The following is a 25,485-nucleotide window of genomic DNA, read 5'->3' on the forward strand; positions in this document are numbered from 1 at the left end:
AGTGCTCAGTAGTTGGCGACGAGTTAAAAATGGGAGCTGCCTATGCAAAAGCATGCGGCCAGTTGACAACTCCATGATGACACAGCTTGTTATTCCTTAAGTCCTTAAACTTTTTGTGAAATCAGAAAAGCTACAGTCATTATTCATCAACAATGATAAAACTTCATGTCTGAATCATGCATGGCCAAGAGGCCTGAAGCAAAACAACAGGGCCTAATTATAAATGAGCAACTTATCGTTCAAAGTTATGAGCCTGTGCGAAAACTTAGTTCACTTTTTGTTTAAAGCAAATGTCTCAGACAAACCGCTTCTGCACATATCAATGCTGGGTGCGAAGATACAATACTGGACTATTTCTGTCAGTCCCTCCTGTATCATAACACAATAACACTGTGAGGAGGAACACGAGCTCAGCGACAACAAAATCAGAATCTAAAAAGTAGCTCCTCTGCAAAGACTAAATTTACACTATATCATCCTGACACTTGAAACACCCTAACCGCTGTGGGGGGTGAACGGGGATGTGGACGCTCATGCCTCCTAATGCCACACTGCAGTGGGGGCCAACTAGGGCGTGGAGGGAAATGGCCCGTGTCAGACAGCTCAATATCCTCAAATGCTCTCCTGAAATGCGGCACACAGCCATCATTAGGCCACTTCTTCCAATTTTAATTCCTGCTTTCTTTGCTTCTTTCCTTCAGCGTCCGGCTAGTCTTGTCCCCCTCTGCTCTTCTCCTCACAGTCAATGCCTTATGCTGCTCTTGTGTTGCCTCTCTGTTCTCTCTCTCTTCCTCTATCCCTTTCTCTCTGTGTCAAAGTCACTGAGGTGTAAATTCACATTAGTGTAAGCATTCCTCCCAGACAGGAGCTCCCAGTGACTGGCTATATAGGTCAGAGTAAACACAGCGAAAACTGTGTGCCAGCACATGTGTGTATGTGTCAGTGTGTGTGTGTGCTGCATTTTTTCACATGTGTGCTGACAACCAGGGGACCCACTGCTACATAGAAATGCAATCCTGCACTGATAGAGTCATGAGCATGTGGGCAGGTGTGTGTGAGTAGGAAAAGTGTGAAAGTATTTCTCATCTCACACATATTGAGACACAAACATGCACCCACCCACCAGAAGTGACCTTGCTACAGCAGCTCATAATAACACAAACACACACTATATTTTTCCTTATTCAGGTGGCAGGTGCTTCCAATATCTGGTGGTTCTCAACTGTTTGGAATACATGACTGGATCCAAATAATGAAAAACCTATTTATTCCCTTTCCAAAAACCCTGAACTGATATGATGAAGGCCAAACATTTCCAACCAGGAAGGTGGAGAAGCTTAAATGAAATCCCTCCGATGTCAAAACACCTAAAATTTGTCAATGTGACTTTTGGTAAGTTTGTTCAAATTTCAGTGATTGCAGCTGACAAAAAAAAAAAGGAAAAAAAGGTGCTTTTTGCCATGACATATGAAGTTTGGGGATTCATATCATGTCCACATTCATGTGTATGTTGCATTTTACTCCTGTAGACGTTTATGGTTGAGCTACTTTGAACTACTTTACATACTGTAGGGTATTTTAATCTACAGCAATGCATCTGTCCTCTGAGAACCACAAAGGTCTAAAAAGTACATTTTTCTTGAGTGCAGAAAAACAGTTTTCTGCTTTGTCACAAAGCATTTTCCAGCTAATCAAGAGTCATTTTAATATCTCAACCTATAAAGGACCACTTCCAATCCTGCAGTTTATCGGAAACGTTCAAATTCAACAAATTTGGAAATAGGTGGTTTTCACTGGACACGAAGGGTATGAAAAATCTGTAACTAGTAACTAAAGTTGTCCAACAAATGCAATGGAGTAAAGAGCACAGCATTTGCCTCTGAGATGCAGTGCAGTAAAAGTATAAAGTAGCAGAAAAAATGCATACTCAAGTAAAGCATAAGTACCTGAATTTGTACTTCAGAACATTACTTGAGTATAGTTGAATATAGTTATAGTTAGCTGTGTTCCACCAATGCAAATCAACATAGGCTGACAGAATGTCTGCAGCTGATAAAGACAGCTTATAATGCAGGAAAGTGACCAAAAAAGTTGTATGAACTGTATGAAACATACGCCCAAGCTGTGAAGTTAGCAGCTGATCCTTCCGTCACACACAATTTGAGGTGCACTTTTCCTCGATTATGCCTGAAAATGTCACCACTGTGAGCCCACTTTTAAGGTCAGCCTCCACTTAGGAGTGTTTTTGAGTGTGTGCAAGTGTGTACAAGTGAGTGTGTGATCGGGTTTGTGTGTCTATTGAAAGCATGTATGAATACAGATATTTACCAGTTTAGGCAGAACTGTGTGCATGTGATGCAGTCATGCATGTGACTGTGTGACACTATGTGTGTGTGTGTGTGTGTGTGTGTGTGTGTGTGTGTGTGTGTGTGTGTGTGTGGTTATGACTTAGCATAAAGTGTGTGACATTAAATGTGCACTGGCTCACAGTGCCATGGAAACAGTAGCCGCTCCTATATCCTGCTGTTTTATCCCTGACTGGTGCATTAGTGTCAGTCTGACTCTGAATGGTCACAGCATGTTCACCTTGCACCCCTGGGGTGGAACTAACCTCCCAGTCTGTCAGAGGGGGTTTTAGAGGGGATCAATAACCCAGCCCACCATTAAATAGAAGTCAACTGACCGATAATGGCCAGAGAGTTAGACAAACTAAATCAGTACATGAAGTATAAACTGTTGTAAGCTGTAGCATTAAACCTTTCCAGTTAAAATACCGGGTGAATTTGAGAGAAGCTGATGAATAGATGAACGGGCACAAAACGGCGTTGAATCACAGATAATTCACCTGGTTTACAGATCCCACAAATCACAGGCAGCGCTTCAATTTAGCAGCCCATTGAGGATGGCACTTTACTTATGTGGCTGCTTGCTGATCATAGCAGATCAATGAAGAAACCAACAGAAAGAAACAGGTGTATTAAGAGATTATTGTGTGTCCTTAAAACTTTCAGTGTCTTCATGTTTCTTTTAACAGTTCCACCATTTGCTGTGATATCATCAGTAGGGATGGATGGATGGCTATTCATTATGATTTTCTTTCTTTAGCGCTGGCTTTGGCAAAACCTCAAGTTGTAAAAGTTGGTACCAAATGCTCACTTCTGATATTTCCTGCTTGAATTTATCGTGTCTACAATATACCTCAGTGAGGCAAAGATCTTGTGTTGTGTTGATATATAGAAAAGTAAGCAGGTTGCATTTTGGAAATGGTACTGAAATATATGCAAAAATGTCCGGCCCTAGTCAACCCTTCGGCACCTCTTTCCACTGAGGGCAGAGTCAGTCCTCGCTCACTGGGAGTGGATCCAGTTTAACTGCTACACAGTTGCAACATTAGTTGATGAACAGTCAGTATCAATGCTGCATGTGAACGTGATGGACTGATATCATTTAATGCTCCTTGGACCAAGCTTTTCAATAATTGTGATATACACGTTCAACAAGGGAAATGCAAGTAAGGACGCCTAACGTCCAGATTTGCAAACGACTTTCCATCTCTACAATTTCATGTAGATGCTGCCACTCAAAAAGGACAAAATGATCGCAAATGACAAGGTGAAACTGTCAAATCGAGTGGATTTGTCTTGAACGAAATGATTATTGCATCAACGACGAGAGAACCCACTGGGACACACGGAGACCCCAGCTTGGATGTTTGGGTTAAGTTTGGACTCGCCAGCGGACACTCTGGGTGTCAGTCTCACTGGGGTACTTACGTCACGACAGAGTGCGTGTGCTCGTGTGTGTGTATCTGTCCTGAGGCGCTGACCTTAATCTGGAGCACAAGGGTGACACAGGCTCAGACCAGACAGTGACAGAGATGACCTCATGCATCAAAGCACGGACACGCACACGCATACGTACATGAATGCACACGCGCGCGCGCACACACACACACACACACACACACACACACACACACACACACACACACACACACACACACACACACACACACACACACACACATCTCTCCATGTTCAACCTTACCTCTGGAGCTATGTAGTCTGGAGTGCCGCAGAAGGTGCGTGTGGTCACTCCTTCTGTCATGTTCTCTTTACACATGCCAAAGTCAGCAATCTTAATGTGTCCTTCCGAGTCCAGCATCACGTTGTCCAACTTCAGATCCCTGAGGAAGCAACGCAGATATTCAAAACAGCCTTTACGATGTTGACTTCTCTGCCAATCCTACATTTGTCTAATTCTTATACTATTTATTCCAAACAAACACCAAGAAAGGGCTAACACCACACACTTTACCGCATGGCATCCACTGCAGACATTTATTATCTCACAACATTTCTGATTGTTGCTTTAAATGCAGTCACTGAATCTGAAGAACAGCGTGCACTGTGTTTATGCTGGACAAGTTGTGTCAACTAATTAACACTCACCTGTAGATGACTCCTTTCAAGTGCAGGAAGAAGAGACCAACAGCGATCTCTGCTGCATAGAACCTGCAATAACAACCACACATTTACAGATGAGAAACAGAAGGAAACTTAACTTAAACTTGCAAAACACTGCTCGCTGACTGTATCCCGTCATATGAATCACACCTTTTACAAGACGACCATAATACTGTGGCAGCTAACAAAAATGAAAATGTCTTACACTGCCTGAGGTTCCTTGAACTTGCCCACTTGTTGGATATGATACATGAGGTCTCCCCCATTCACATACTCCATGACAAAGTACAAACGGTCCTGTGGTCATAGAGATAGAGGAATAGAAGAGAGGAGTTAGATAGATGGGGAGAAAAAATATGCAACATCATTATTTTGCACGTAAAAACTGCAAAGTTCCACAAAAGCTGTGAAATGACAGTTCTCTAAAGAGAGAGATACAAATTCAGTATTGCAGCCTCCCCTAACCTTGCTGTCTGAGTCGTTCCATCGTTCCTGCTACACTTTCTATGACAAGGTGACCTAAAAAGCCGACAACAAAGCGCTTCATGGAAAAAGAAAACACTCTACACAGACATCTGTCAGGCAGTATTCTCTTTGTCTAACAGTACTGGTCCCTTACCGCCCATGACAAGTTCGGCCTGACCCTGGTCTGCTGTGTTTCATAGTCGCTTACTAGCAAAACACAGACCAACCATCTCACATAGCAGCAGACCCATACTGATGACAGAGCTGACCTTCTACTGGTTTGACCAAGTGTTACTACCCACAACAAAGCAGATCTGCTCTGGTGGGAGCTCTGACCTTCATTTCACTATGATGATGACCCCTTGAGCAAAATGCACACTGCACCTTCTCTGGTTCTCTACACCAGTGTTTCCCAATCTTTTTGAGCCACGGCACAAATTTTACATTAGAAAAATCACATGGGACATTTTCTCAGTGTGAAACCTGGGAAACACAAAACTGATACTCTTGCAGGAATTGAAGAAAGACACACAGGAAGATTTCATCTGATTGGTGCTCTAAGGCTTAGAGCACCAATCACCAGGTAGAAATTGGATAATCTTCCATGGCACACCTGATGATTTCTAATGGCACACTGAAGTGCCGCGGCACAGTGGTTGGGAAAAACTGCTCTACGCGTCTCTGTCATCTTCTGTCTTGTGGTTGAGTGGTACTTTTAATTCATGTTTTTAGCAAAACAAATGCGCAATGTAACGTGCGTATTTCAGCTAAATATGCTAAACAAGAGAGGTTAAAATGGTTTCCAAAGCTTTGTATAGGTGCAAAGACTTTTTCATTATAAAAAAAGTCTGCAAAAAATTGTGTATTCATGAATATCCTACAAGTGACACAAAGCTGTGTCTCCTCCTATATCCCCCGTCTGCCTGCTGTTACAGCTCTAATCAGCTGCTATTGTTCAGCTCGGCCTCTCTCAGGAACTGCTGGTAGCGGTTCATTTGGCATCCAGCGGAAAACGCTGGTTGTGTAGATTTACCAAGAGGCATTCTGATGAGGTGAAACAGATTTAGACTAAAATGTATGTAAAGGGTGGGGTGTGAAGAAATCACATGGCTACCATTCTGATTCATGCTATTGCTGGTATTGTTACACCAAGAAATCTAAGTAGAGCGAATGAATGAAGGAACTTAATCTGAAGAGGATCTGGCTGCGAATTTAAGAAGTTCCATTTCAGTTTTTAGGTGAGTGTGGAAGCAGAGCAGTAAAAGATATTTCTCAATGATTTAGAAGACATACATGTTAAAGTTGTCATTCCTTTATATGCGCATACTTGTTTGTATCATGTGGGTGCACACATTTGGATTTTACATAAGCCAGCACAATACGCCTCGAGAGACACACAGTGGCAAGCCTTAGATCTAAAGCGTAACAAGGCAAAAGAAAGAGAAAACACTGCAAATCACAAGGCAGAATTCATTACAACTCATGTGCGTGTACTAAATATCCATGAGTGTCACTTTGCTCATACAGTATTGTGCTCTCAGGTTGTGTGGTCTGGTTTTGGCATGACGTCAATACACACGTGCACGCATGTTCAGACACATGCTTTTGTATTCACTTACACACACAGACACAAACCTCAGCCCTCTAATTGGGGTTTGTTTCTCCTTCTCTCTTTTATTTTTTTTTAACTGTACTTGTCACACACGTCCTCTGCTGGTCTCGACAACACTTTATGACTAAGCTGTTTAGCTAAAAGCCCCTCCGTGAATTAATTTGACCTGACCTGACCTGGAGTGACTTGTCCTGACGCGTGTCCAGGGGCATTTCACCTACCACAGTCTGGAAGCAGGAGTGCAGCTGTGTGAGGAAGGGCGGCTTGTCCTGTTGGGCCAGGACTCTCTTCTCCACCATGGTACATTCCACGTCATCGTCCTGGATCACCACGTCCTTCTTCAAGATCTTTATTGCGTACAGCTCTTCACTGGCCTTCATCTCCGCCAGCATGACCTTCAGAGAGACAGACAAACACAGTGGAAGAATAGATTCGTATGCACCTTCTGTTTTTAGATGTCATCCTGTCCATCACCAGTTACACTAAGAACTTGATGTTCAAGAGGCACAGCTGCCTCACCTTGCCGAAGCTGCCTTTCCCCAGGACAGCAAGGAAGGAGAAATCACTGAGCTTGACTTGGTCCAGGCTGTTGGAGGGCACCTGGCTGGAGTTGCTGTTGTCCGTCTCGCTGATCACCTTCTTACCTGGGCCTAGCTTGGCTTTCTGCACTCAGGGCACAAATGGTTGCATGTAAGAGATAAATAATTTCAAATGCACTTTGAGTAACACAAACACAAACAACATGAAGCTGTACTGTGTAGTTCAGACAGGATATCTAGATCCTCAATTGCTAAAATGTGGACCTCATTAGATGCAAAAAATGTATTTAACAGATCCTGAGCCAGTAAACTTAGACGAGGCTTCTTTGTGATGTATTCCTCTCCGTCCCAGACCAACACAACCAATTTCCTTTGTTTGTTTGTTTGGTTTTGTTTTTTATAGGTTTTCCACTATAGCCATTATCATAAATACAAATATTTCATATGCACGAATTTCATCCTTCCCCCCAAAAATCTTCTACATGTACTCACACACTCAGACTGCTCATTTGCCCACTCACAGCCCTGAATACTGATTGATATGCAGAATTCAGAGTTAATGAAGTGAAATGAGACTGTGGTGCCATTGTGGAGCAGATACACACGAAAACGGCTCCACACAGAAAAATACAATTTAAAAAAGTACACTGAATTATGACAAACGACACTGACATTTCTTTCTTTTATCTTGTCACATTACTAACGTATAAATCACAGAAAACTCTTGTAAAATAGATTCTGCATGATTGGAAAAAGGCTCAACATTAGTTTAAGTATTTTAAGCATTACATCATTGAAATTACCTCTTAGATCTAATTTTGTTAAGTCTAAAAAAAGATATTTCAATTGGTGATATGATGATGATTTTTTCACTAATGCAAAGTTGCATGGCTTGCTTGAGTAATGAAGAGGACGATACCACACTGTGGCTTGGGTATGTGCATGCATCTAAGGTCCACACAAGTGTCTCTCATGTCCATCTGTCTTTGCAAAAATGTAAAAAGATTCTCTTCTGTCCTTCATGCCTTGTCATGCTTATTGTATTTCCTCAAATAGTGACTGGGGCCTGTATTTACCTCACCTGCAAATGGTAACAGGCCATGTTAATGTTACTGCTGTTAATACAAACTCACCACTTCCTGTATCTGACACCCTTGATTTTTTCACAGTCTCTACAAGTCTTTGCTTGTGAAACTTGCAGGAAGGTGTAGTGGTCAACTCATTGACTCGCACTGTTCCCATATGGCATTTGAAATATAGCTACTGCCATCTTGTGGTACTACAAAATACAGTTTGGCATAGACATTGCCACAAATACACCTGAGGTGATGGGAATTGGACAATAATATTTCAGATGAGTAATCCAAAACAAGGTGTTGACAATTGCATGAACATGTTGTTGGATTTCCTAAATTACGGTGATAGAAATACATATTATGCTTAGTTCGCATGTACATGACATCCACTGGGAGTTAATACACCTATATTGTTTGTACTTTGTATTTGAGAGCCAGCCTTTATTTGTTTGTGTCGAAAATGCCTCCTCATCATTGTTCGAACCCCGGTTTTTATTTTACTTCCAGTTTTTATTTGAGGAAACACAGTAATCTCCCCGTACGGCAAGATGCTCCAAGTGCTAACTAGAAAACTTCAGTGCATTATGCTTAAAAATCATGACAGTCTGGAGACTAAACAACAATCAAATACAATTTATTGTCCATATTTTTTTGTCTCTCTGCACAAGGACACAACCAAGGTTGCCAAGTCCAGTATTCACACTCAGCCCAGGCCAAACACAGATCCAAACTCATGCTGAACCTTGATGTCACTGGTGTAACCTACACCCACATGCTACATGGAGCAGATCATTATTTAGCTTTAACAAGGACTGCAACAAATTGGCATTAAATTATCAAATTTCCTTCCTACTTCTTGGCTGTAGAAAATTTAAATCTAAATCTGTTCAAGTAATGGGGAAGTCCTGCTGAGCGTGCTGCACCTCCACAAAAAGGTAAGCCACTGAAGGTCACTTTAGCATAAACAAATGTCTAAAAATTGTACTAAATGGTGAGAAAAATCTGTAACTTTTAGCCAAAATACCGTATGAAAGAAATCTCTGATAAAGACCAACTTGAGGTGGGTGGACCCTTTCAATATCTGCTGACAAAATGCAGTGATGCTCGAACGGGTTAAAAAAAGATCAACAACAACGCAAGATGACAAATTCCTTGATTCATCACATTTTACCATCAGGATTCACTTCAGCATCCATTTTAACCTCTATTCAGACCATTTCACAGAATAAATTAAGACATTTAACTTGAGACAACCAATGCTGAGCATCTTTAGTTTGGTTAATGGCATCTACCGTAGTCTGCTCTTAATCTGGGAGGGCAGCAGAGAAACGCAAAGCAGAGCAGACCGAACCAGATCACAGCACACCTGTAAGTTTTAGCCAATGAAAAGAGCCTGGCTGAGCCAAGTGAGCAGTCTTACGTCCTTGCTCTGACAACGCACCTGATCAGAGTCATCCATAACTGCTTGGTCCTGAAACCACAAGGAGAAGGGAGCCAAAAGGGTCGATGCACTTAGTATACTTGAGTATTGGCATGAGCCACAACAGCTGACTTAACCAAGACACTTTAATAGGCAGATAGGGGTGATCCAAGAAATGAGGTGGATCAGACAGCAGCAGATTGCACATTAAATTCAGCTTCTTAGTCAACATAGACATAAAAACCAGTGTTTCTATTCTCAGTTCCTCTGCATCAACAGAGAATAAGTAGGATCAATTCATCCCTAATTAAAACCTGATTTTGTAAGTTTGAGCCAGAAACAGAGAAATAACAAACACAAAAACTCAAAACTCAAAGGCACCGTAACCAAGTGGATACTGAAATGACGGCAATGGACTGTGTAGAAAAACAGACTTTTAAAGTGGTATGGAAATCAGTTCAAATTAAATTCAAGTATGAGCAAGAAACAAGGTGATAATTTGTGGGTGGGAAAAAAACAACAGCAACAAAACTGCTACCTCACAAGCACACGCACGCACGCACGCACGCACGCACGCGCACACACACACACACACACACACATATTACATTCTCATCACTTTTGGGGACATTACATAGACTTACATTCATTTCCTGGATAGTTACCCAAATCATAACCATAACCACTACCTGTCTAACCCTAACCTCAACCCAAGCCTTCACCCAGAAACGTAATGATTTACACTGTGGCGACCTGCATTTTGTCCCCGCAAGTAAGGCGAGTTCCAACAATGTGAGCACTACATGGCCCCACAGACACACATTGTTCTGACAAGTCTAGCCTTGTAAATCAGTTGAATGCTGACATCTGGTGGTCACAATTGGTCTTGCATCTCATCATCAAGGCAGATATTTTCCCTATGTGGAATATTTCTAGTCCACAAATCCAGTTTTAATTTAGATGAAATGTGAAGTCTGATCTATGGCTACAATGAGATGGTTACAGGTAGAAAATATGGTCAGTGAAGCTTAAGCAAGTTCTAAAATAAGAGAAAATAACATATACCTCCAGGTTACACCTGCAGTGACAAAGACAGAAGCAGGACAGATGTAAACGGGCAAAGTGATCCACAGACAAGACAAACAGAATAGAAAGACAGACATGCAGACACGTGTAGCCATGAACCGTGAGCGGCATAAGGATTTACTAACAATCCTCTGACTAACTCAGACTAACAGGAAACAGTGAAGACAGAGAAGAGCTAATTTACTCTCACTTGACACACAATTGACCTTTTAGCAGGGGCTCAATGTTCTACATGTAGGATGCAGGAAGTAGAAATTGAAGAAATGCTGCAGTTTTCAAGTTCTTTCAACAGACTAAATGCAACATTGATTTACTGGAGCAAAATACTTTGGATATTTAATTATACTTCACTTGATGAAACTCAACCCAGATCCAGAACAAATTGTTAGTAAATTGGATCTATTTGCAGTAGCTTGGAACCACATACAAATGATCAGACATGAGGACAGATGAAGGAACATGTCACCACAACAAGACAAGACCAAAGAGGAGAGGAGAGGAGAGGAGAGGAGAGGAGAGGAGAGGAGAGGAGAGGAGAGGAGAGGAAAGGAGAGGAAAGGAGAGGAGAGGAGCTACCTTTAGATTAAAGTTAATTTGGCAGTCCTGAGAGCAGGGGCAAGAAGGGGAGAGAGGGAGAGAGAAACTCTTGGATTAAATATGACAATGTGACACAGGATGAAGAAGCATTTGTACAGTATAAGTCTCACCAAACACACAGGAGGGAGCAGGAAGCTACGGGAAAAAAGGGAGAACCACAGAGGGGTTTATGAAGAGCAAGAAGGAGGCACATTCTCGGGTCCATAGACACCGAAAAAGATACAATAAAGTCAAGTGGATGAAACACTTTGAGACCTGGAGACTAAAAAACATTACCTTTATCTACCAAACAGTGCTGGCAGCGGCAATGCTTTTAGCTTAAAGAGACAGTTGTTGTTTGCGAGTTCCAGTGTGAATTACTGTATAGACTGTATCTTAGCTGCAGACTGAATCAGAGAACATTATAAATGAAAAATATTGTATTGTTTCTTTAAAAAACAAACATAGTTAGCGGTTTGACAAAATCGAGTATGCAATATCATAATTGGATGCTCTCATGTTTTCACGTGCCTCTTGCATATTATCTGTAGACTAAGTAATGGTCAAAAGTTTTTAGGTTTTTTTTTTTTAGTTTTTTGTCTCACCAAAACTTTGGTTGTGATGCACCATGCATCGCATTATGGTGAACAAAATTGTAGGACCTGTTACCATGAATACCAAATGGAGACGAGTGATTGGAGGTCAGATTCTTATCGGACCTGAATCGACACTCCGATTGTTAATCTCTTTTCTTTGTCTTTGCTCGAGAACAAATAAACCTCACATCCTGTGTGAAGGTCATAGCTAACTACATTTTCATTCTGTGTTATTGAGATGAAAAAAAGTTACCAGCTCTCATAACTTGATAAACTAACTCAACAGGTTATGGGCATGTTAGATTTTGTAGATTTTCCAAACTGTCTAGAAATTGGTATTCAGGCCAAGACGTGACCTTTTTAACATCCTGTCCTTCTTCTCTGTCACATTTTACCCACAACACCATGCGTAGCAGAAATGTCGGAGAAAATAATAGTAATGGTATCTCGCAGGGACCTGGGCCCCCACTGAGAGCCAGACAATCCCCGCAGAGAGCTGCTTCACTCCAGTGCAGCAGACTGGACGGAGGAAAAGAGCCAGCAACAGTGACCTCTGCTGAAAAGGGTCTTGTGCAATGTGTTTGTGTGTGTGTATTTATGTGTTTGGTTGGCATTTAAGAGGTGAAAGATTATGATTTAATTATGATTTGAGAGACACCAACGCTGCTCAGTGGTTACTGGAAACATGTTACGATCATGACCACGATCATTTCACTTCATCATCTTTTGATTATGAAAACTATTTCTGTAAATGATGTCAAATCCTTATTAGGCAGTATCTAATTAAGAAGAAAAAAACATCCCAGCCACATGATCTGTGACTATAAAAATAAGATTGTACTCATCCTCTGAAAAAGCAAAAAGCATCCCTAAAACAATCTGAGCCTCTCGAATGGGTCCAGAATAGAGCTATATCCACTACAGTGCAGCAAGAAATAATTCAAATACAGCTTAAATTCATCACATCATACGTAGGATGTGCTCTACTTTTTAAACATCATTACAAAATCGGAAAAGCAATACAGTTTTTCACAGTACATCCACAGACAGTAGTTTCTTGCACACTGATGAGAAGTGGCAGAATTCACTCTTAACTTGGACAGCTTGAAATACTATGAACTGGTCAAGTGTAGCTGTGAGATAAAGAGACATGAACTGACAAACCAGCTGGCATAACCATTTAAATGTTCACCCCAACAAGCTGCTTTAAAAAACTGAGTTACATGTTTTCAATCTCACCATATTCAAAACACCTGCTCCAGGCAATTAGCCTGAGTATGAACTAACTAATGATACAAACATGTTTAAAACAAGATGTGGTATCCAAATGCCTCATTCCAGGCTGGAATCCCTCTGATGTGAGGACGCAATGCCAGCAATGAACACACAACACACACATTGACCGTAGAAGTGAATTCACCACCACCACCAAATTTCATTTGATGTCAGGTCCAAATTGTGATAAACGTTCTGTTTTTGAGCGTCGACTGGCTGGACCAGCTACGTGCACACTCATACTCACCCATTTATAGTGATTTAAGGAAAAGGCTTTCTGGATTTTTTGAAAGGAGATTAATAGGAAAGAGTATGATAGGTGGTCTTAGTCAGCGCTGTGTCAAATATAGAATTACCATCAACCACAATGACTCAGGTTTACCAACATCAATACAAAGGCAACACTATATTTCACATTTCCAAAAGAAAAGTCTCCTTGATAGGCACAAAAAGGATAAAAGCAATTACATGAACCTAAAAGAAAGCCAAAAAACTGATCACACGCTGATATTGCCTTCATGCTTCAACTCTTGACGAGATATTTGAGTCAATAAATCAAGTTGAGCAACAGACAGTGTTGATTATTTCAGCACGACTCTCACCTCAAATTTCTGCCTCAGCTCCTCATTCCCATCATCCTCCTCTGAGATGGGAACGTTGTAGTACTCCCCCTCCTCCTGGCACAACAACTTATACCTGGAGGAGAAAGACAGACAAGGAGAGAGGACAGATGGAGGGACAAAGACATGGGGGATGAGGATGGACACAGAGATAAGAAACTAGCAGATGAATTAGCTTCTCTTCTTCTACTCTACTATTCCACTCTTCCACTGACCACTTGGCCTACTGGGCCTGGATACAGTTCAAGGCATCTGTAAACACACAGCCAGTCTAAATTACTTTATTATATCATTCAATAAACTTGTTCATTCAGTAAAGCTTTCATTGACTGAGATGCATTCAAAATAAATGTAAATTACCTGGCAGGAACATTTAGACAACTTAAAAACGTAATGACTAACATAATTGTACTTCAAATTAAGGCCTCGTGGAGGTGAGACTAAATTGTTTGGTGTTTGGAGTAAGAGCAACAATTAAACAATTATTTACAATAAAAACACTGGGTCTTAAACAGGAATGGACAGCATGGAAGTGAGAGTTACCATCCTATGACTGGAGATTTCATGAGCTCTGATACGCCAAAGGAGAGGGCCCCCATGAAGTCATTCCTAGTGGTCCGGTCCCAGTCCCACACCTCCACTGACAGCCGACGGTCCTTGTCTGTGGGCTTCAGCTTGCTATACAACACACAGATTGTACACGTGTTCAGAATTCAGTCACAATTACATTCAGCATCGAAGAGGTCGTAGTAGTAACAGTAAAAGCAGTGGCAGCAGGTACTGTCGTTTACTCACAAATTAAAGGTCTCGTTCCATTTGGGGTTGAGGTTGGAGCGGATGGTTTTGGTCTTCTGCTTGGTCTCATTTTTAGGGTCTGGTATCAGCTTGAGCTTGACATATGGATCAGACAGGCCATTCGGGTCCATGGGGATCAGGTTTCTTCCTTCACCCACTGATGAGGAGATAAAGAATACAGAGAAATGACTACTTCGTCTGCAGAGCCATAGATGAAGTACACACATTATCTGTATGTAGACTATATGTACTCCCATGTTCTGCACAGCTGCTTGTTACTTTCCTAATACCCGGGTTTATCAAATAAGCCTAGTTTCTGTAGCTATGTTTTCTATCTACACTGAAGACTTCATTCATATTTCCACAGATTTCTCCAATACAAAGCAACAGATGCTTTCTTTTAAGCAACATAAATTCAGGTGTTCAAGATCAAGTCATAGCCTATGAGGTCTGTTTACAGAGAGCAAATCCAGAAGTGTTATGAGAACAGGGATTCAAAATTACAGGCTGTGTCATGCTTAAATAGGCGAAGCCTCTCTTCTTCTCCTCCTGTATTTAGCTGTTCAGTAAACAAGGGCACACCAGGGACATTACCACTCCATTAGCCCTGAGCATTGGAGCACTGCCAGACCTTAGTCACAGTGTACACACACACACACACACACACACACACACACACACACACACACACACACACACACACACACACACACACACACACACACACACACACACACACACACACACACACACACACACACACACACACACAGTCGGGCATGCATAATTTATGGGGACAAAATGCGAGGTCCCCATAAGGAAGGCAAGTCCCTGCAATGTGACTGTGTAAACAGATTTATGTCCCCATAATGTAAGGAATACATGGTCCACACTCACGCACACCCACACCCACACCCACACCCACACACACACACACACACACACACACACACACACACACGTATCCTTACCGACTCAGTGACACACACGTATCCTTACCGACTCAGTGACACACACATGCTGTATTTTTCTGCACACAATGCTCTCTCCACAGGGACAGGGTGACTGGCGGCCTTGTTCAGCTCCAGAGACCCCAGAAATCTCTCCATGTGGCCCTGTCAGTCACACGACAATGGCAGCCTGAAGCACGAAGATGCTACCTGACTTTAGACCTGGGGAGGAGGGCACTGAGCCAGTATGCTAAACCCACCATTTGAGCTGGGAAACATTTGGATTGTCACCACTGAGTTAGAACAGTGACTGCTGCAAAGGGCCAGGATGAGGCTGTTTTATTACCTGAGACACTAGTAAAACTTTGGACAATAAAGCCGCTTCATGTTAGTCTCTGTGTGGTTCCAACAAATAGAAACAAATGGCTATTGGATAAGCCAAGAGTACCTTCCCCCTGTTTGCCTTTATTCTCAACACCTGTGCTGCAGGATTTGGGTGTTCAGCGACGTTAGAAAGGTGTGAAGTTTGATGAGTGATGGAGCGAGCTGCTGTAGACTACGCACGCACACACAGACACGGACACACACAGACACGGACACACTCCGAGAAAGGAGAGAGACAGCGAGGGAGCATACTTGAGAAGGGGAGAGACAGATAACAGCTCACAGAAGCAACTGGAGGTGTGGGAAGGTATTGAGTGATCCTGAGCTGGCAACCCTCTGCTTCCACAGAAATTCAATGAAAACGCGCAAAGCCTGTCCACAGACGCCGCAGAAGGGCCGACTGTTTACTGCACTTGAGTGCCTTCTACTACAGATGCACTCTACAGCAGAGGAGGGAAACACAGAGAAAATGTTTTTTGCTGCTTTCTTAGATGTCGGGATAAGAATTGAACCTCTTGCCTCTCCCTCATTCCCATCTCTTTCCATTTCACCAAAAGAGAAGAAAGGGAATTGAAACAAATTAAACATGTGAGCTCAATAAGGGTTTCCACACTTTTGTCTGTTTTATGTTGTTGACGAAATAGCAGATGGTCCTCTGTGCATTCACCAGAGTAGCGGTTATCAAAGTAATAAGCGTAGGATAAAGGCTGATGTGTGCTGTATCTCTGAATAACCAGTTGGCTGCTGATGTACTAGGTCGTATATATCTGAAGAATTATTTGTCAACTCTCAACAGACTGACTGGATGCACATGAGGTACCATGTCCAGTCCAGTTGACACACAAATAATTGAAAAGTGGATAGACAGCTAGAACAGAACTCATTGGATCTTTCTGCCTTTAGATGTCTGGAATTGTTGTATGTTCCATATGGCATGTCTGTGAATTTTAACTTCTGTACCAAATACTCCTCCTTCAACATTCAACTTCTGCATTGTACAAAATGAATCTGCATTTTACACAGCATCCCAGCTTCTGGGATTGGGGTTGCAAAGGTCATGTTTTGAATATTTATATGCTGTGGCTGTATGTATGCAAAGTCACAGCACCCAAACAGTCCTGCAAAGGGACATTGTTCATATTCATTACCAAGGAATTACCAGTAGGGGGCACTCCAGATTGAATAATATAGAGGCAGGCACAGAGCTTTTCTTTCCATGCAACTGTGTGGCCTAAACCAAACTAGATGTGTGAGACGTCTGAACTACTTTGAGCTGTAGTGGTGAGCTCACAGTCCAAGTTATTTGTCGTGCTGACAATTCCTGGCTAAAGGTCAAATTATCTTTGTTGAATGAATAACTTGGATTTTTACTGTGCATTAGTAAAATGTGATAACGATTACATGTGTTTGTGTAAGCAAGTTCAGAAAGATGCAAATGCAAAGAGACAGACAGACAGACAGACAGACACACACACACACACACACACACACACACACACACACACACACACACACACACACACACACACACACACACACACACACACACACAAAAGGACAAAAGAAGCAGGGGTTTGTACAGGACCCGGAACACCATTGCTTGGATACCTCACAATGCAAGCAAACTATCTTGGCTTGCATTTAAACACAGTTGAAAGGCTGTGCAGTTTCTACAAAAAAAACAAAACAAAAAAAAAACAACAACAACAAAAAACAAAACATCTTGTTCAAGTCTGACTAAAACTAAGCAAAACCTCATGAAAATAACATCTGCTGACCTGATAAGACTGTAGAAAATCTGAGCCAAGTTGAACACCCACCAAACGTTACATGCGTTACGACTTATCAGCTTCGTACAATCACATTCCAGATGCAGCCAAGCTTTACTGCTTTCTGGACTTGCTGACGGCTAATAAGCAGATAAAATTTCACTCAGTAACTCTGACTGCCTCGTGAAATCTGCCCCGAGTGAGTAGTTTCTACTTCAGCTACTGCAAACTACATAAAGTTGGACTCCTTTTGTTATTGAGAAAAGTGCAAAATGAAAGCTTCTGCATCTCTGTCAGATCCATGATGCTCGTATCTTTTGATTTCCCTGGTCATGCTGTTGCAAATAGCTGAAATGCTGCACACCATTTAGAAGGCTCATTATGCTGCAGACTGAGACGACTTTTGTCATTTTGAGTATTTGAGTGTTGCACTTGGGCAAATAGCCCAGCTGGGCTTAAGATTCAGTCTAGGTCTCTCTCGTTCACTTGCAGAAAAAAACAGACTGGGTAAAATTAAACAGTTTGCAAAAAAGATCAGCAGATGATGAAGATGCACTTCTGTCTGAAACAGAATGAGAAGTCAAAGGGAAAAAAAGAAGACAGAAAGGTCAAGCAAGACGAAAAGGAGAGGCATACGTTAAAATAGCATGAAGACAGTGTGCAACATGCTGAGAAGAGGAAGCCGAGGCAGGGCAGTGACGAAGGGCTGGGAATACCAATGACATGACTTCTGGGAAACGGGGGCAGAAATCGGAGAGCAACAAAGTTCACAGAAACACTGAAAAGAGATAGCCTGCATGTGTGAGAGTAAATATGATGCAGACAAACCATAAGAGATGGTTCACGCCAAGGTGGAGGCATAAGAACAGCCACACAGCTTTTCTTACTGTCTTAAAGGCTCGACATTTTCATGGCTCTAGTGTGTTTTTTTTGGTCCACATTTTCTCAGAAATATCAGCATCTGTTCACTATTTTAGAAAGATCCTCATTAGCTGGCCGCTAGCAGCTAGCCCCCGTGAGGTCTGAAAGTCAGCACCTCATATTCATTACATACATTTACGACATCACATTACATTTGTGTTGCGTTCTGTTAATCACTTGTGCGTTTAATGTGTGAAACAGTCAACATGTTACAGAAAAATGTGTCCATGTTTTTTAGGTTAGTGAATTTTTAAAAGTTTACAAGAGTTGTGAAAACACACACACACACAAACACAAACACACAAAGCTTTGTCTTCAGCTAACGCCTGAGTGACCCTACCTCAAAAATGAGGCCAGCCATGTTTGTTCTTCACCTCCCTTTGCAAACACTGTCTATAAAACTTAACCCGATTTGCTCTCCACCCATCAGCGTAACACTGTGTTCTTTGGGAGCCCACTACTTAAAAACTGGTGTGAAAGAAGGCATGTTGAACAGCAGGTCCGTCAGCATAAAGGACATGGAGCGACCAGCAAAATGTCAGTACAATACAAGGAGGGCACATGGATGTCGGTGTGTATGTGCTACCCATGAGTGAGCTGAGCAATGGGACAATGGGCCAGCAGAACTGGAAGCATAATGAGGGCTGAGAACGATCTGTAATGGGACATAGATCAAATGTATTACAGATTTCCTTTAAATGATAATATCTTTATAATATTTACAGATCTGGTCTGATGGATTATGTCTGCAGTTAAATGGGAGAACAGGAGACACTGCTGTCCCAGCTCCCTGCAGTTGAAAACTGCTGGCACTGCTACCAACACAAGTGCTGTCAGCTGCTCCATCTTAACTCTGATTCATTGGGTAAATGTAATAGCAGGATTTTAAGTAAATTTTCTCCTGGCAAGAACCTGTTGGCTTTTCTGTACGATGACTCAGGCACTAGAAAGAAATGGAAATGACTGGAAGAAAAGCCTGCAGAGCGGAAGCAGTGGCAATAAGTCAGTGACATTCAGATCACCGGGCAGTGATCATCAACTGGCATCCCGCAGGCTGCATCCAAACCCCAGACGAAACCTTGATCCAACCCAAAGTCTACCTTCCAGCCAAGTCCATACATTCAGAGAGCCAACAGTAAAAGGCAGGAAATCTTTTATGTTTGAGTGATTGGCTGACTGAATTAGAAACTTACTGGCAACATGGATGTGGTTAAGCATGGACAAACTGCCTGTGCAGGAAAACAGCATATTGATCAAGAAATCGAAGATCAAATTACAGAACAAAACAATTAAATAAGGTGGACATACTCTGACATTTCACTAATTTAGTCATTGATTAACATGGTCAGCTTGACGGGAAGAAGAGGTAGGAAGGCGGATGTACTGCACCACTGACCACCTCTGTCTCTCCCTGACTTGATAATCAGAACAACTTTAGCTTTAACTCCATCTGGTCTTTTATGCTGGACTGTTTTTTTTGCATGTAAGAGTTGAAATCTGACACTTGACTCTGCCTACAGTGAGCACCCTAAAATAGCCTTAAAAGAATGAAACAGGCGATATAGGGAGACGCAAGAGTGAGAGGTGTGAAAAGAGACAAAAGGTTTGAAGGTAGAGAGAAACATATGTAACTACAGCACTGCTGCACAGGACGTTATGCACAGTTGTGTGAAAATACTGTGTGTTTATGAGGTATTGTGGAATTGTTCACAATTTCCTACATTTCTGTGAATGTTGCCAAAAGATCACCTGCAGACATACTGTAAACATGCAGTGTAATGCTGTCGGTTTATATACCTAAAAAGAAATTATGCACAGAAAATGACCTTATGCACCATTGAAGAGTTTGACCAGATGGCAAACATGAAAGCTGTGGATACAGTGCATTGTGGTATACTCTCTCTCAGAGATTTCTGTCTCACACCTCAAAATGTACCATTAATGTTTCACATTTTGTCCAGTGTTGCAGCACTGTTCATATCTCTTTACATGTGTCCACTTATCTACAGTAATAATAATATATCAAATGCAGCTGTAAGAATGCTGCATCTGCCAGAAGATGTTAACAGTGTTTAGGTGCCTTTTGTCTTACTGTGAAGGGCACCTACACCTCCAGAAGGTTCAAAAGTAAAATCTGGCTTCCCTCATCCACCCACATCTATATCCACTCTGAGCAGCAATCTGACCTTCACACACCTACACTGCAGATATGTACATATAAAACACATTGACTCCTACGGCAGCATCGGTGTAATAAATAGCAGAAAACAGATTGGGAGATTGAGGTAAGAAGAAATATGTAATGAAGAGGTTAAAGCAGCGATAAAGAAAGAGAGGATGGAAGTGAGAGGGAGATCAGAGGGCTTGTTACATGAGGCTTTTCTGCAGAACTGGGTGAGTCAACAAGGGAACAAAACGGAAATGTAATTATTACCACTGTTTCTCACACGCTCCCAAAGGACCTGCAGGCAGCAAGGTTGCATGCACATGCCTGCACACACAGTTACACACAGTGATGGAGATGAGTATGAATAATGGAACATTTACAAAGATCCCTCTCCCAAGTTTACTCTGATATGTGCACCAAGTCGGCGGACAATGGTGTTGCTGAAACAAGCAGGGGGGTGGTGTCCACAGCACCAGCGGACAGAGAGGAGCTGTGTGTTAGCAGTAATGAGAGGCGGAGGACAAGGTTAGTGGGCTCTGTACGTCCCTCACCGGAAAAACAGAAATTGTTTTGTTTTCTTCAGCAACTCTACCTCCATCTCCATTCTCCCTCAGTGACAAAAACACACGCTCACACGTTGCTGGAAACTGCACAAATATCTCTAGTGTGTCGGAGTGACTCATTATTTCATTTTGCCATCTCAGTGTCACTGCCAGGAAGTCTGTTTGTCTTGTCGTGTGTCATTTGTCGTGTTTGTATTGGACTGGTTTGAGTTCATGTGTGGGTCCATGTTCGGGTTTAAATGACAGCTGCTTCCCCTGGCAGCCATGTCACTTCCTGGTGAACATTTTGGCTCTGACCATTGGTGAATCCCAAAAGAAACTTGAGTTACTTTTCACTCAAAGTAGATTATGTATGTGTGTGTGTGTGTGTGTGTGTGTGTGTGTGTGTGTGTGTGTGTGTGTGTGCTGTGAGTCAGTCAGTGGATTCTTGTACTCTTAATTTTGCACCCAGTCGATCAAGCTTTCTCCCTCTACACGACACATTATTAGTTGCAGACATTCAAACTCTATCCTTGTGTTTTCTACCATTCTAAATTTGCAGTAGATTTGCATAGACTGGACTCATCTGGCCTCCATGGATATCAAGTTTGCACATGGTTTGAAAATATGTAAAACAATTCCCATTAAAAAGTCTGCAGGGTGACAGAGACCGAGGAGAACACACTTTTTTTTTTTTTTGGGAAGATCTGCTTGTGCTACTGGTCAAATTTTCTTCAGTAAAATTCAATTTGTGCAAAGGAATTTGTGTGTGTGTGTGTGTGTGTGTGTGTGTGTGTGTGTGTGTGTGTGTGTGTGTGTGTGTGTGTGTGTGTGTGTGGTTATAATAGGGGTGGGCAATATGACCGACATATCGCAATATTTTTTGGTTGTTGTAGTTTTTGTCAGTATTAACAAATATTAACAATAGATGCTACTCGCCACATTATCCACGTAACATGCTAACGCCAAATTCAACAGGCTAGCCAGCTAAAAACACAGTGAGGCAACATAAAAATGTCAAAATGTACTGGTTCTAAGTTTGAAGTGAGTATCAGTCCATCCTTCAGCATCAGTTTTAAAGCAAATCCTGCTTTTTATTGGACCTCAAGTAAAATGACTAGTGCATACATAAATCCAGTTATTGTTGTTGTTGTTGTGGGGACATTTCCATCAAGTTAATCCACTGGGTCTTCACTTCCTCAGATGGTGAGAGTAAATAGTGTTGAGTTGAAAGTGTTGTGTTGTGTGATTGTGTTGGTTCTTGCAGGTACCAGCAGAGACATTGGTGTGTGTTACTTGTAATGTTACCTTCCAAATCTTCATGTTATCAGAGTCGCCAATTATACAAGGGAAATAGTTTTTACTTATTATAACTCCAGTTCTATGAGTATGTACATAGCGATCTACTTTAATGTTATCACAGCCACAGTAAAGCATATTATTTTAATATACTCAAACATTTCTCACTGTAATGATGGTACTGCACCAGAGATGGTGACTACATTAGTCAGTAACCAACTTCAAGAACACAAAGAAGCCGAACACTTTCCAGAGACTCAACAGATGTCGGTGTGGCACTTTGCCCTTACTCCTCACTGAACATTCTTCATTTCAACTGGGGAACAGAAAAAAATCCCCACCAGAAACAAAATGAAATAGATTTTGGTGTATGTCAAGTGTATGTTTTTTAGTTGACTCAGATGGCTCTAATAAACATATAGCAAAAAATATGTTAGTTCCTAATTACTCAGTGGAAGAAGTAATTCATTACTTGTTACACTTTGTTACTCAACTTTCAAAGGTCAAAGGTGCTTTCCAAGAACGCCAAAGCCTCTGTGTTTTCAACACATGCATAAAGAGAAAACAGTACATGAGCCAGCCTACAGTTTGGAGGTTATTTAGTTACCACCAACAGCTAGTTTAACCCCAGTGTCTCCACACAACCTGTGGACGAAATATATGCAAAAATACCCAGTCAGCACATACACATCATAACAAAAGTTTCATCCTCCCAGCTATCCGCTGCATCTCTATTCTATTAAACTCAACAATATGCAATAATACAATTCTGTTTGGTAAACTGTCTGCAAGGCGTCTACAGCAGCTACTGTAATCTATGACACAATCTGGCCTGAGTGGGCTGTGGGTACAGCAGTTCTACACACACACACACACACACACACACACACACACACACACACACACACACACACACACACACACACACACACACACACACACACACACACACACACTATACATACACATCATTATCACGAGCTGACAGCAGTCTGTGGAAGTGCACGGCTCAGCACAAATGAACGCTGTATTAGACTGGATGTTTCTAAAGATATACCCACAAACTGGGTGAAGAGGGTCAATATTAATATAGCCAGATTATCCAGCAGGAATCTATTTTGCAGTTTTCAGTATGAACTTAATCCTGTTCATTCAAGTGTTTTGTTTTTGTCCCACATAGATTTCACCCTGAAATTCAGTTATTCTTTTTCATTTAAAATCAGTTCTACAACTGGAAACTGGAGTATAAACAGCTTGAACTACTCAAATAGGACACGCATTGAAGCAGATGACTGGACTGTGAGAGAAGAATGTATGTTAAGAGGAGACACCAGATGGAGAGGGGGAAATGCAAGGTCTCCACCCGAAATCTCGAATAAATATTTGTGCAATATTTGACTAACTGTTTTGAAGTGAAGCTCGACTCTGTTTAAACTGTTGTCTCTGTTTAGACATTTCAACACTTGGCCATAAAGACATTTTAGAGGCTACATTTTTCTAAACTATTTGAAGACTTAGAGAGGACAGCCAGTATTTACAGCAACTAAAAAGGCAACTAAAAAACATACTCTGGCAAATCAAAGTAGCTTATGAGTGTGTTGAACTAGTTGAGAAAAGTAAACTTGCTGAAGGTGACAGCCAGACATTTGGTAAGATTATGTATAATTATTCACCATCATCAATCATATTCAGTGCTTTATACACCCATCTTTTCCATCATTTGAGCAAACTGTAGTGTTTTAGTGTTCAGATAATGAGCAGAGATGTGCAAAGGATATTCATGTTTCCTAATGGCTGTGTTGTGTTAGGCATGCATGTAGGTGTTGCGCAACTTCCCTCCCCACAGTCACTCTCTTCCTGCTAGTGATAATCTGATAAGTGAGTAAGTCAGTGAAGTTCAGTGCCAGGGTCTCGAGATGCACTGACCCCTGTTTGTCAGCTAATTGAATGCTTATGAGCACCTGCTAAGCTCCTTGCCGTCACTATTGTTCTAGCAGATGTGCTAATGCACTATCATTACAGCGGGGGATTTACAGCATGCCTCAAAATACAAGGCCAAGTGGGCTTCGATACAGAAACACACTGTGGAGCTGCACTCATAAACTTATGCAGGTAAACAGTAGATAGCTGAGTGAGAATACAGCGTGCCTATTCCACTATTTTCAAGTGTTTATGTATAAAGACCGAAGAATCAGTATTAACTGAGAGAGAGCTGTATAAGCAGTTTATTGCAATCCTTACACATACACCACAGTGTAAGCTAATGAAAGCGGTCACTATTCGTAATAGAGCCAGTGACGCGGCATCCAGCGGCAGCCATGTTGGAGGCTCTTGGGACCCCTAAACGCGCATTCGATACCTCTGCACTCACAGCAGCATTAGCAGAATCTGTCCATTTTTGTCCTACTCGCTAACACCACAACAAACATATTTGAGAGATTATGCAAGAAACTATCACCGCTTAACCACAGCAGCTGTTCGGCCATTATTTGCTCTGAGAGGATTATTCAGCACTGCCAAAGTCAAAGTCAACAATTGCGAATTGTCGAATGATTTGTTCACTAAAATTCTTGCACCTACAGGTTGCTGTGTGCACTGCTGGCATTCGGAAAAAGGCCAAAAAGATGAACAACCATAGAAAATGAAATGAATAAATAAAAATACTGATGAACAGAAACGTTTGGGAGGAGCAGATAATGGTAAAAAATATATATTTTCATAGATATCTTGTCAGGCCAAGAGACTTGTGGCTTAAGTTTAGTCATGCTAAAGCATGTTGTTGCACAGAGACTGAAAAGGGAGTAGACTCACAGAGACTTGAATCTTTTTACATAGCATCATCGTTAGACACAACATTTTTTCAGCTAGCCTTACTCTTTTTTGTCTGTTCAGACAATATTAACAAATGGCTGCAAGAAGATTTCATG

The 25,485-nt window shown here is 41.7% G+C and overlaps 1 protein-coding gene across 2 annotated transcripts in view; it reads right to left on the reverse strand.

Moving 5' to 3' along the window:
- The window catches only part of prkcaa (protein kinase C, alpha, a), a 138,886-nt gene that overhangs the window by 36,089 nt on the left and 77,312 nt on the right, over nucleotides 1-25,485 (reverse strand). For both annotated transcript variants that reach the window (XM_070972151.1, XM_070972142.1), the window contains exons 6-13: nucleotides 14,527-14,683; nucleotides 14,275-14,409; nucleotides 13,714-13,807; nucleotides 7,063-7,206; nucleotides 6,765-6,938; nucleotides 4,672-4,763; nucleotides 4,452-4,514; nucleotides 4,048-4,186 (exon numbers count right to left, since the gene is read on the reverse strand). In XM_070972151.1, the coding sequence (XP_070828252.1) occupies nucleotides 4,048-4,186; nucleotides 4,452-4,514; nucleotides 4,672-4,763; nucleotides 6,765-6,938; nucleotides 7,063-7,206; nucleotides 13,714-13,807; nucleotides 14,275-14,409; nucleotides 14,527-14,683 (998 nt within the window). The remainder of the gene's footprint in view (nucleotides 1-4,047; nucleotides 4,187-4,451; nucleotides 4,515-4,671; nucleotides 4,764-6,764; nucleotides 6,939-7,062; nucleotides 7,207-13,713; nucleotides 13,808-14,274; nucleotides 14,410-14,526; nucleotides 14,684-25,485) is intronic.

This window comes from Chaetodon trifascialis, chromosome 2 (assembly GCF_039877785.1).
Source record: "Chaetodon trifascialis isolate fChaTrf1 chromosome 2, fChaTrf1.hap1, whole genome shotgun sequence".
Taxonomy (NCBI): Eukaryota; Metazoa; Chordata; class Actinopteri; order Chaetodontiformes; family Chaetodontidae; genus Chaetodon; species Chaetodon trifascialis.